General features: G+C 42.6%; 1 protein-coding gene across 4 annotated transcripts in view; it reads right to left on the bottom strand.

The window, feature by feature from the left end:
* NMT2 (N-myristoyltransferase 2) overlaps positions 1-4,512 on the bottom strand; it is a 33,957-nt gene extending 29,445 nt beyond the window's left edge. For 3 of the 4 annotated variants that reach the window (XM_030445622.1, XM_030445621.1, XM_030445623.1), the window contains exon 1: positions 4,182-4,482. In XM_030445622.1, the coding sequence (XP_030301482.1) occupies positions 4,182-4,209 (28 nt within the window). In that variant the 5' untranslated portion in view covers positions 4,210-4,482. Of the gene's footprint in view, positions 1-4,181 lie in introns of all 4 variants that reach the window. The other variant, XM_008494122.2, reaches the window with a different exon arrangement.
* Positions 4,513-13,803: the final 9,291 nt, after the last annotated feature.

The raw sequence follows: 13,803 nt of genomic DNA, 5'->3' as shown, positions 1-13,803 counted from the left end.
CAGGAGTATGACAGTTACCTTCCTCAAGTGGTCAAACTGTTTTGCCTCCCTTGGTTTAAATTCGAGATTATCTTACCCACTGAATATTCGTCAGTGTTATTTTAATTGCCTTTTTGGACTCCAACTTCTGCTGTAGCAGAAACAGGTTTATTCTTTGTAATATCAACATCTGTTTTAAATTACATGGAATGGCAATTTTAAATTAGCAATATGTCAGCTTTAAAACCAAACATGTACTTCAGATATTTATTTTTAAGCTGCAAAGTCCTAAGCCTGTGTGGGGTATTTGCCTTCACAATATTTTTACTCCCTGTGAGTAAGCAAGGCTGCTCAACTACATTTCTGAAGATGTTCTATAGATCTTGTCAATCACAAAAATCAGATCTCATGTATATGGGTGAGACTCAAAAAAATTCCAAAGTAATATTTGTATACTAGGGCTGTCTTTGGTTCATTAAAAAAAATGGAGGCTTAGATACAAAGGGCTTTCCCACTCCTGCATTAGACTACCACCACTTGAAGGGAATAAGAAGGTGCTGACCAGAAGGGTTTATGTTCTTCAAATTCCTCTTACTAAACTACCATTACTCACAACCTCTCTGGACAAAGATTTCGTTTTCATACATTTCAGTACTTGGCACTGCTAGTTTTTTGAGCATGAAAATCTAGAAGCAATGTCTTAAAACCTCACTCAATGGATATTGCTCAAAATTCTGCATGTTTCCTCTGCCTCCCCTTCAAGTCTGTAAGGCTGTACTCCAAGATGTAAATTTTGCTTGCCAAAACTGAGCACTGCCTCTAGTACCTTAAAAGTATATATCTTTTTAAAATGTAAAAGTAGTGCTGATTATAAAGCTGCCATTTAACAATAATCACAGGGGTATACCACTAAAACATTCAAAATAAGTAACCTGTGAGGGCTGGGGGGAGTTGTTTAAAGGTCATACTTTTTCCTCATCTGTTTACTAAACATTCTGTGCCCAGAGCCTTTCTGCCACGGAGCATAAGGAGCTATTTAAAATCAACTGAGAGACCTCACAAAACCAGGCTCATCAGGGTGTCTTCAGGTACAATACATAAATTTCTTTCTACATACACATAACAAAGCTATTTTGTAAACAACACTTTATTATGAAACAGAACAAGTACAGCAAAATACATCTATCAGGAGCAAGCTGCAGACACAGAACAGGAGAACAGAAATGAGTCACACTACATACATAATCCTGCATCTAAAAAACAGGAGCAGAAACAGAGGACAAAGACATGCACAGTTGAGAGCTATAAAATGGTATTTTCTACCACAATCATTCAGTGCTTAAACATATTTAAAAATAGGATATTAAAAAATAATCAAAGTCATACTATATTTACAAATCATGGGAGGTTTTTTTGTGGTCAGTATTACAAGGACCTATTTCCAAATATTAAGGAACATCTTGAAACTAACTTCATTTACAAAACAATTCTACTCAAGACTGACATGCAACACATACCCTACCTCCTTCTAAAAAAGTGAGTGCTAAAATATTATTAAATTAAACACTGAATGACAGCAATGGAGACCATTTAGAATTTATCAAGTGAGTTGACACACTCATATGTATGACTACATACTTGAGTAGTTAGACTGCTCATAAGTTGCTTAGATATATAAAAACAAATCTAAAAGCTCAAAGCAAACTTTAAATCTACGTCAAAACCCAAGACACTACGATAGGAGAAACCAGGGAATAATTAGGCTCCTAGCACAACAGTTTAATCTCCCAGATCAAGATTAGATCTTTGTGGTTGTTGAGAGAATGTTCTCTTCACTTGATAGAATTTGTTTGAATATTTCAGCCTGCAAAAAACCACTAACAAACAAATTCTCAAAGATCAGAGGAAAATGAAGTAATTCAAAAGTCAGTATTAGACTTCATGGATAAGAAACATGATAGAAAACTGACAGTAATAATTAGAAGGTTCTTCTACTGAAATTATCCACCGTTAACTTAATTAATAAATTTAATAAAATAATTAAATAATAAAAATTTAATATGAATTAAACTTCATATGACTTGGAAGTACTCTCTTATTCAACAATAAGACAGCTTCTTTGAAGTACTCATTAAAATACATCTGGGAAATTAAACAAAAACAAGTTTTTGGTAGAATGGCATACAGCCCACAGCCACAGCAATTGTCCCTCAGCAAGAACCAAGCTGGAGCAGAGCAGGAAGCTGCAATTCAGAAGACACGAAAGTGCAATTCTTTGTTTCCCAGCTGCTTCTTACACACCGCTCCTGCACTCGCTGTCACAGCAGCTTCTGAGCGCGTAGCCGCAAGCCCTGCTACACTGCAGAGGGCAGCTACAGCTCAGTCACGCACACAGAAAAGGAAACTGGAGTAGGAATAAGACACACATGAATTCTAGACAAGCAACACCTGGCTATCAAACAGTATGGTCTGGCACATCAAGTTGGCTCCAATGAAAAACAATAAATAATCATTCTGTGGTATTACTTCTCCATATTTGGTGACCACGAATATTTATGCGAATAAATGTAACAAAATGCTATTTGTCCCCTTTTAATATCCTAGATTTCTATTACTATAATTATTTTTCCCTCAACAATGTATGCCATGAAGTCGCTGACAGAGCAGCAAGCATCCAAGTTTTCCCTTTTCCTGCCTTTTAGACAAGTAAGTCCTCCTAAGGCTCTTGGATTTCTCTTGCCACATTTAAGATGCAGAGCTGCTTGTTGCCAAGTAAATCCTAGAGGCAGGAGACAACAAACACCGTATATCCTCAAACATCAATCACCTCCAGAAACATTCTCAACCAGATGAATCAGAAATTCATGAGGAAGACATTTATGTAGCAGTGTATAGATTAACCTATTTCTATTTTCGGTTACTCCAGCCACTCCTAGTTGCGACAACAAAGCGTTTTCTCTGCAGTCACAGAGAAACAGAGGGTTTTCTAACCCCTCAACACACACACACAAAAAAAGTAAATTTAAATGAGGTCAATTTTTAAAAGATGTTCGAAAGATGTTCTTCCCCATCACTTCCCTGCCTCAAAAGCCCTCCGCTGCAGAGCAAGCCAGACCTCGGCACCTTGTGCCCTCAGGGATCCAGGCTGCAGGCAGCCCGACCCCGGTGGGGTGCGAGGGGCTGCGTTCCGGGCAGCTGCCCCTCCTGTCACCTCCCCAGGAAACTGCAGACAGCGCCTGATCCCCGGCGTGAAGACTGAAGACACAAGACGAGCAGAGAAGGAACTACAACCACAACAGCGTTTGCTCCGGCTCACGCCTCAGGAAAACACATGCTCTACTCTCCACAGCCTGTGGATTTAGAGGTAATATTTCCTTTTGGACAATAGGTGACGTGAGAAGTGTCTGTACGAAAGACGGACACCGATGATGCCTGGACAAGTCCCCATGCAGGGGAGGGAAGCCCGTGAGGACAGTCTGGGGGGGGTGCCCGCCGTGAGGGCTGACCCGAAGGAGCTGATCAGCGGGAATCAACTCAAACAAGTAAGCGGGGGCATTTCCCCAGAGCGCCGTGACCCATTACAGGGGGCTTCATAACGGCAAAAAAACCAACAACCCACCAACAAAAAAACAAACAAAAAAACCAAGAAAGGATCCCAGATTTTGAAAAAGACTGAAGGGAAAGCAGTATTTACCCGCCCTTTTCAGATAGGTGTTCCGCGGGGAAGCGCAAGCCCCGCCATCACCCTCATCTCAGGCCGGGGGCCCGACCCCCGCCTCTCCCTTCGGCAGGGGCGACACAGAAGGAGCAAGGGCGGCACAGCGGGGCGGCCAGGTCCTCCCGCGGCCGCACGCTGCCAGCTGCGGGGGAAGGTGGCCCGGGAGGAGGGCACGGGGAACCGCCGGTGGGGCCCCTTCAACCGCGGGCAGCACACGCGCAGGCGCCGCCGAAGAGCGCAGGGCCGAGCCGGGCCGGGCCGCGGTGTGCAGGCCGCCCGCCGGCTGACAGGAGCCCCGCGCACGACCGCCACTCGGCTGCTGCCCGCCCCGCCGCTCGGAGAGGGGAGCCCGATCCGGCCCGCCCCGCACAGCGGCCGTGACGGCACCTCCAGCTCTGCTGCTGCTGCGGCGGTGGCAGCAGAGACTAGGGCTGCCTTCCCGAGCCAATATCGCCCGCCCGCTCGGCCTTCAGTGCGCCCCTACCCCTTGGCGTGCTCGGCCTCCTCTTCATTGTCGCCGTCTATGCCGCAGGTATCCTGGTCATCCAGCTCCAGGCTCTGCTGGCTGGCCGCAGACTCGCTGTCCTCCGCCATCACGGGGGAAGGAGGGAGGGAGGGGGCGGTAGAGCCTATGAAAGGAACCGGGGCGCACGGGCAGATGCAGTCCGGAGGAGCTCCCTCTAGCTGCTGTCCTCCCCCGTGCTGGCGGAGGAGGCGGGGGCTGCCCGACCGCTCCCCTCCGCCCTAAGGAGGACCGGGCGGGGCCGTACTGCGGGGGGCTCTGTGCCGTGCCCTGCCCTCTTCCACCCCGCCCCTCCCTGGCCCTCACACCTGGGAGGTTCCGCCCCCGGGCGGTGACGGCCGCTGTCTGACCCCTTCGTATCCAACACCGAACCCATACCCTCCCCCTTCCTCCTGACCTCGGGTCTCCGCAGAGGGTCGGTTGGGCTCCGGCAGCCACGGCGCAGCCCCCGCCGAGGCGCTGGCCAGCGGTGTCCGTCCCCGCGCCCTGGGGTCGGGGCCTGCTTGCAGCCGAGGGCCCGCTCCCCGCGGGGCCCGCTCGGTGGGGCGGGCAGCTGCCGGGCCTCGGCAGCATGGGGGCTCGTTCAGCCACCTCCCTGCGTTTTCTTCTCACACCACGAACACTTTGACGCCGAAGTTGGCGCCGGTGGACGCTGCTGAGGTTACCGTGGCGATCGCCCCCTCCATGCGCGGCCGTGGCCACCGGCTCTCGCAGCACTTGTTTTCCTGAAGCCTAGGAAATGTGGAGTGGTAATGATTTGACCACAGGAAAAAAAAAAGGAACTTGTATTAATTAGCTGAACTTCGGTGATTTCCAGTGTCATGTCAAGATTTCGTGGTGAGATTCAGAATTTCTGAGTGCTTGGTTCAGCAATGCTGCCAAACGCCACATTAAGACTTAAGAATAGCATGCATTTGTAATTCCTTCTTATCCCCACCACTCTCTTGAAAGTAATTTAATGTGAGTAAAATATTGCCTCTTCCTATTTTTATTGAAGTTGGTAGTGTTGATTACTTTTTCGTCTTTTTGATTTAAGATGCTGTAATGTTTATCAGATATTACAGGTGACATGCCAAGTAAAAGATCTCGCCTAAGCAGATGACACCTAGGTGGCCTCTATAGGTGCCTCCATCTGTGCCTTCTTGGTCAGACTCTGAACCTACACATACTGAGCACCAGCTCTGGGCCACTCTGTACATTGCACTTGATCTGTCCTTACACAGAAAGCTGGAATTCAGATGCATCAAGTCTCAAAGGGAGACAAAAGACCAGGTCACTCTATCAGCTGTACTTCATCGGCAACAGTTCTCCTAAACTGCCTTAGTCTAGGCTAATAGCCAGTTGTATCCTATAGGAAGAAATGCCAGCCTTGTTCTAAGAAATAGTCACTGAGTATTTGCTTCCTGTCACAGGTGAACTTCTGGGAGCTCCTTTGTAGTGAAAGGACAGAAGCAAAGACAATTCAGAATGGGTAACAGAGTATAGGGATTTATTAGATGTATGCTCTGTCACGTTACTAGCTGTGGTGGGTGGAAAATTCAAGAGTACTAAATTGGTAAGGCTAGAAAATACTCAATTAGCACATTCCAAATAAAATAAAACATGACAGAGCACATGCATCTTTAAAAGCAGCAATTGTTCCTGAATATGGCTAAATTGCTGAGGTGCTGGTCTTCCACAAATGACCAAAGGGAGAGGGGAAAAAAAGAACCTAGATGAGTGGCTTACTCTCATCTACTGCAAAACTGATGGAGTCTGTAGTTAATGTTTTTCCATGTACAACCTCCCAATGTCAAGCCCTTGCTGTATTTCAGAGGGAAATGTGCCTTTCATGTTACCACATTTTGAAAAGATCCTTAGAAGCAACCCTTCAGTCACTTTTACAGTAGATGTATGTGCATATGTGTATTACAGTCTATTAGTTGTGCTGTATATGAGAGAAAGGAAATCTTCAAACAAGACACAATACCCAATAGTTTTTCAGTAACAAACAACAACTTTTGTAAACATTTGCCCCATAGCTTGGAGAGAATTCAATCCAGTGAGTACTAATGATTTTTTTCCCTTCATAATAATGTGTAGGAGAATGGGAAGAATCGTATGTCAATAATAAACATCTATATTGAATCACTGTGTTAGAGAAACTGTGGGTTTAACCATCTTCTATCCTTTACCAGTTTTCCTCACTTCTCTGAGACAATTGGAGTACAGGAGTCCTGGATCCTAACTCTTCTTGCAGTTCACAGTGATGAAAAACGTGGAATATGAATCTCTCCCAGCAAGTTCCTACTTGTGTTCCCTGCTAGAAGGTCTCCCTGAAACCTCCCTATACTTCTCCTGGGGATCAAGAGAAGGATAGCTGCAGAACAGAGCTATTCTATACTTCATAGCATGTGTGAAGAATAATAACCTCATGGATATTACAGTTTATCTCCTGAGAGGCACAACTGAAACCATACTCCAGATTTGACTGTTACAAGGCTAATGACAACAGTGAATTGTGCTTTGTGTTTCATGAACTTGAGACTGTTTGTTCCACCACACAGAGAGAAGTCAGCCAGAACAGAGAGGTATGGATCTGACCTGCCCTGAGGATTGCTGATATAATTTCTCATTTCTGAACTTTGACCAGAGTGTTTAAATTCACTCAGCAAACATTGCAGACTGCAGTTGCACTTCTTAATAGATTCTGGTTACCGCATGTATAGGTAACGTCCCCAAATAGAGCAGTAAGGTAAAAAAATGTATCTCTGAGTTTCAGGACCCCATATCCTCAACCGAAGTGAGTTAAATGGAGTATGTACCATTAGGACAATAAGCAGCATATTATATAGCAGCTATACTTCCAAGACCTCTGTGGTAGTGGGTGGGTATGTCTGGGAACTCCCCACACAGCTGCATACACTTGCACCACTCATAAAATGCTAAGAGAAATGTTTAATTCTAAATTTAACAGGTAGGGACCTTGTGTTTGTGAAGGTGAGAATATATTGGTTTTAATTTATTATCTTCCTAGATGTACAAGGAATATAAAAGCCTTTTATTTTACAAAGATTAGAAAGAAGAAAGCAGTCATTTTCCACAAAAGCTAAAAGAAATAACAAAAGAAAACAGACTTCCTAATCAGGAGACACGCTTCACTTAGCACTAAACAGTGTATAATGAAATAATTAAAATAGTTCCCGCATTTGATGAATTATTCATTGATTAGCTGCTTATTTTCATGGGTCTCCTTAGAGCTTTACTAGTGACTTCAGGTTTGCTGCTAGATGTAGCCAAAATATTCAGTTGCTGATAGCAACAAATTAGGAGAAAGGAAGAGAGAAAGGTCAATAAAACTCTACAGATGTGGCTCTTCCTGGCTGATCTCATCACTGTCAGCCACCAAGGAACAGACTCATGTACAGGAGATGCTCTACACCACTATAACTCTCATCTTTCTGGACCTTTCTCCATCCTACCATCTCTCCTCTGCTTTGCATAACAGGCACATAGTCATGGGCCTATCATGGCTTTACAAAATGATCCTGAGCCTACAGGTCTGAGAGACTTCAAGCCAACTGGAATGTAAACATGAGTGTAGGCTCAGATCCAAAAATTAACTCTGGTGTTGTCATGTTTAACTTTTTCTTAGCTGACTCCCACAGCAAAATCCAGAACTCAAAATGAAGCCCTAGAAACACTGAAATTCTTTAGCCATTTCAGTGGGTGACAGGAGTTCCAAGGACTGGGAGGCCTTAACTCCCAGGACTTTAAGGGGCTTTGTCAGATCTCACCTGTTGGATAAACCATCACGTGAGACTGTGTAGTGTGTGGCCAGGGTCATACCCTTCTTCTCTGCTCCTCTGCAACTGAATAAAGCCAGCCAGTCACAGGTATTGTTTCCCTTAAGCAACCAGGCCTAACCCAGACTTGTTTATCTGCCCAGTGAATTACATCCCAGTGAGCTAGTGATAGATAATACAGCATTCAGACTACTGGCATCATCAGAATAGGCTACATGTTCTGTGTATTAAACACTGCAGAAGAAAAGTACCTGAAATTTTCATGCAGTTGTAGGACTGCTCCCGCATTTTCACACCACATACGGCATTTATCATTTAACATGGATTTGATATGGAAGTCATAATAAACAACTTGGTGGGAACTTCTTGTAATCTTTGGTCCCGAATGAGGCATAAGGGTAAAAGAATATAGGTGCAACATACATTGAAAAAATGCTTCAAAATGCATCTATATAGTTGGCACATCAGAATTGGTAGAAGTGGTTATAGAATGAAATGAGCCCGTGATCCCATCTGTTACACACTTGCATCCTTGTGATCTCTGTGGTTTGTCTCATTCACCCATGCTGGGTGAGATGCACCCTTGCCTGTCTCCAGCAGCTCACTTGCTGATGGCCTGTGTTGGCTGCAGCTTTCAAACTGGGGAACAAGCACTCTCAAAACAGACCACTCTTTCTGCTATACTCTGACATTCAAGTTTTTGTTGAATTCTATTTTAAAATGCAGCTCATACCATACCATACCATACCACACCACTTGCATTGAAACATCTACTGCTCCATGCTGGTGCCTTCATCAGCAATGGCCATGGGCTATATAGCATTAAAAAGGGCTAGAAATTTACATGCATATTGAAAATATATCATATTATTAAAAATTTATCCTGTGGGATTATTATCACTAGCAGAGATTCCTTTCCCAGTTTTCTAAAGCATCTGGTTTTGATCATTGTTGGAAGCAGGATACAAGACTTAGATCAAACCCAGGCTAAAGCTGTCTCCAGCACTGCAATTCCTCTGTTCCTTCCGTTCCTAGCCCTAAAAGATAAATAAAGTTTTACATGAAAAGATATTTAATAATTAGAACTGACTCTCAATGGTTATTGCAAATACATGTTTTGCATTTCTACGCCCAACTTTTTTTTCTTTCCAACGCTTCTCAAACCATATATGTGAATGAGAATTAGTGGTGACAGATTTATTGACAAAGAGTGTTGACACAGGTCTACACTGACACTGCCTACAGCACCTACTGGTGGTGCTGTGGGAGCTCTGACAAATACTCATCAATTACTTCTGTACACCCAGTCTACAAATCAATCCAACATCCTCCTCACAGCTCCCGTCTCAGTTCTCTGATCAGCTTTTAACAGTTCCTCCTTATCTATGCACCTCCTGTTTCCTCCTCTTTGCGGGGAGGTTGCAGGTACAGTCAAGATGATTTCTCTCTCTGATTCTGCAGGGAGCAATAGATACAGGAATTACTCTTCATCTTTAGACCATTTCAGCATTTTTTCTAAATGAAAGTTGTCAGTTTTCTTTCTGTTTCTGATAATTCTTTACCCACAAACAAAAAGGGGCTTTTTACTGTGATGAGCATTCTTTTCCCGCTAAAGAAGCTACATCCTGATTATATCTCAGAGCATTTGTAGGAGACTACAGTTATTAAGGTGTTCCTACATGTACTGCTCAGCATAGGGTATTTAACAGTTAAGACACCTGGTTACAATATAGAGTCTGGAAACCTTGAGGATATTGAGAAGGATAGTTCTCAAAGCTCATGTCCAGAGAAGGAAACATTTGTTTAGCTATCCCAAAACAAATGGTGTGTCTATCAAATACTTTAGTATTCACTACCTATTTCTAGAGAATAAACCACTTTTATTTGGAAAGATGCACTGTCAGTCTTGGGAGAATGCAATCTGAAGACAAGCAGACCTTGGAGGAGAACAGTATTTTATGGCAAACAGAATGCTCTTTGTGGTAGCAATCTACTGTGGGAGATCATCTACTTCTGGGTAGATGCTGTATTTCCCACATTTTCCAGCATAGCTAAGAGAAAGTAATTTCCAACATCCTGAAGCATGCTCCAACTGGAAGTATCCCATTAACTTACAAATCATACAAATGAATAATGCCAGTAAAGGTTCTTTATATCTTCCACATGGTTAGAAGCAGAATAACAGTACAGTTCAGGATGTACACCAACCACATGGAGAATTACATTGAATCAAGGAGTGTCTGATAGACACAGTGTCTTCCCTATAAAGAAAACGGGCAGACTCTATTAGAACTTTTCCATTTCTATGCTGAATTTTTTGAGATTTTACAGCATGATTTTATGTTTCAGAATTTTATAGCTTTCTGCAAAAGAATTAAATGTTAATGACTGTTAAATGTTAAATGACTGCAGAGTAAATTGCTTAGAATATAGACATTAGACAGGCTTTAATGACAAAATTTAGCCATCAGGTCTACGGTAGTAGACAGTTGCAAATGAACCTCCTGGAAGTTGGGGGCATAGGCACAACAAAAACTCAGCATCAAGCATAGCTTTGACCGTGCAATGTCAGACCAGGAGATCAATGAAGTTAATTAATAAAAGCCTTTATGAGGCCTTGTGCCGGTTCTTCCAGTCAGTCTAGGTGAATGACTTTACTTGACATTGCTTGATGTCAAAAAGTTGAAATTAGCATTTTTATATGTACATGTGCACATGCATGCACACACATGAGCACATACATCTATGTAGGTAGACTGCTGATTCCAAGGAGTGACAGACCAATCCAGCTCTCAGGAGAGAAACATTCTTCCTATGGGGGAGCTTCCCTATTGCGTTCTGCTTCCCTCATTGTGTTATTTGATACAGGATTAAGAGGTGTAACATCCAAGGTAGACCTAACAGCATAGACACGAAGTGGCAGAGAACTTGAGAAAGCTCACCCTCACCAACACCTAAAAGCAGCTTGACTGAAATGTCAGATCAATGTCACATTTTGTCCCATCGATACTGGCCTCACAGCATGGCACAAAACTGAAGGTGGAATCAGGGGGATGGGCTTAGCGAAGGGGCATTCCCTGAAGACAGGGGAAAGGGAAGCCACAGCTGTAGTCTTTACCAGCTCCTGGGGTAGGGGGCTTTGGGAGAAAGGTGCTGCCCTAAGCAAGCAGGTAAGGGTAGTATGTGGTGGGGGCAAGTCCCAAGCAGATTCTCTTCACACGTTCTCCTTAGTTTGAAATGTGGTTCCAGCCTCTTCCTTTACTGATGGAAAACTTCCAGAAGAAATGTGTGGGGAACAGAATCTACCCAAGTACCTTGTGCTGCATATGCCGCAGCCAGACAGGTAAACTCCAGCATGAGTAGGACACTAATGGTTTCTACCCAGAATGAGGAGAAGCTGAGGGGCCCAATTCTGGTGGGAGTATGCTTAAAAATCTGGTGAGGGTTGGGGAGAAGACAGTCCTGAGGCTTCTTTAAACTCCTTACTACCACCAAATCCCCAAAACCCTTTAAAAATGCTTATAACAGGAGCCCTTTGAAATAATTTCTTCCACCTTTGTTGCCCAAAATCTCTTGTAGCAGGACCAGCTAATCTTTTATAAGTGGGATTTCTGATCTCAAGACAGTATTTCAAATTTCCTACCTTTATAATATAAAACTGGCAGGACCATTCCTCATTTGGGTTTTATTCAGGAGACCGTATCGCCAGTCATGTGAACACAAAGTCCTTCTCTCCAGAATTACAGAGATAAGCTGTAAACAAGTATATCAGTTGTGCTTTCTTCTCATCACATTTTCCTTCCCTGCAGCTGTAAGCTTTCAAGGCAGAAAAGATATTTAATGATCAAACATACTAACTGGTGCTGTTTATTCCTAGGAGAAAAGCATATCAATAAAACAAGAGATACTTCAGTTAAGTCATCACAGAAAGGCATCACATTTTGCAACCTGTGGATTCCAAAGGATTACTGATGGAAAGAACTCAATACTCCTTCTGCTACAGCTGTCAAAGAGAAGATGGTGCCTGGTGCCAGTTTACACAAAAAAATGCTCCTTTAATCTGAAAATGATACCTGGCTGCTGCCTTTTCTACCTGAAACTTCAGTTTCAAATGGTTTGCAAATGAATATATTGTCTATGTATGTATGTATGTATGTATGTATGTATGTATGTATCTATCATGACAGGATTTTATGATTTATCATCATATTATATAGATATGAGTAAGGTTAGCACTGAATTTGCCAGCTTACATTTGCCTTTATAGGTAGAAACATGAAAAGAGTAACAATTGAGTTGCTTTTATCTTTCTCAACTTCAGAAACAATTAGTAGTTAAAATTATTTAAACTTTATTTTAATCTAAAATAGTGCTATTTACAAGGTGAGAGAAAACAGACACATCTGCAGCTGAACACACTACATAGCCACCAGTGATGCTGCATTGATTTGAATGGAGATAAGCTGAGCACTGCCTCAGCTGCCACTGATGATCTTGTGCCAGCTGCCTGAGTGCAGAGATCCCTGACAGTTTGAGACCTTGTCCAGCATCTGAGGTTTTACTGCTGTTTTTTAATTTACAGACTATGTTCATATTGAAATTATAAACTTCATTTAATACACACTATGTATAAAGATACAGTTCACCACCAGGTGGCAGATAGTTCAACTTTTAAGAATTTCACACTCTAGAGACCCACACGGCAGCACTTGATTCAACTATCATTTCACCAAATCCAAGGATACGCTGGATGGGTGCTACCATGCCCCATGCCCAAGTTACAGCCCACTGATAGTTGAAGAGGTACTGTGTTATAACAAGTTTTACTCTTCAGATTAATTCTCATTAGTTAAGAAAAAAATAATGCCTTTTTGGTTCACTGGGGACCTCAGATAAAAGGTAAATATCTGATCAAACACTTGCTCATTTACACCTCTGCTGTTCTAAAGGCTGAACTCTAAATGGGACATGTAATTTCTTACCAATTTCAACCATGTCAGTTCTGGATAAGGAAATAAAATTGGATGTCCAGAGTATCCATGGATAGAACGAAGGGCAGAAAATGAAAATACTGTCAAGATATTTCAAGAGTGCTTAATTCACTCTCCAAAGCGACTTAATCCTTCTTGTAAAAGAGCCTTGAGAAATTTCCATGTGGTGGCCTTCTTTGTAAGCTGCTCATCTAAGCTCAGTAACACAATTTTCTGTATTTGTGCAACGTGAAAGACTGCAAATGCTGGGAGGCAGAAACCATTTTTTTCCCCTGTATTTTGTATGTTTTTAGCACACGGGTACCCTGACAAAGCACTTAAGAAAATAATAAAAGGTCATCATCACAGTAAGTCAAGGTGCTTTACAGACAGTTTAATAAGCTCTGAGAAGCAAGTATTTCAGCATGAACAAAATGGAAGCTGGGGACTACCATGAAGTGAATGGACTCTTAATGAGTGAATATTGATTCCCAGCAGCCCTAACTTTTCTTAGACCCTGCAATATTAAATGGACTTTGGTAATATAATCCAAGATTTAAAAGTTACCTTTACTCTTTCATGCATTACCTATTTGAAAATCCTGATTGTTGATTTAACTGAAGCCTTGTTCCTAATATTTTTAAAGTCCAACACATTTTCATTACTTTTTAAAGTTTTGGTACTACAATCTTTTGGATTTTTCCACATTAGTACTTACCATCAAAAGAAGGAAAATAACTACTTTTCTAGAGTATGTTCTACATGGACTTGGAGCTGCAGATGCCAAGACTTATTCAAGTTACTTTTTCCTGTCTTTTTTAAGCTTTA

The sequence above is a fragment of the Calypte anna genome, chromosome 2, assembly GCF_003957555.1.
Source record: "Calypte anna isolate BGI_N300 chromosome 2, bCalAnn1_v1.p, whole genome shotgun sequence".
Classification (NCBI taxonomy): Eukaryota; Metazoa; Chordata; class Aves; order Apodiformes; family Trochilidae; genus Calypte; species Calypte anna.
The sequence above is the reverse complement of the archived record's forward strand: the minus strand, read 5'-3'. Positions and strand labels throughout refer to the sequence as shown.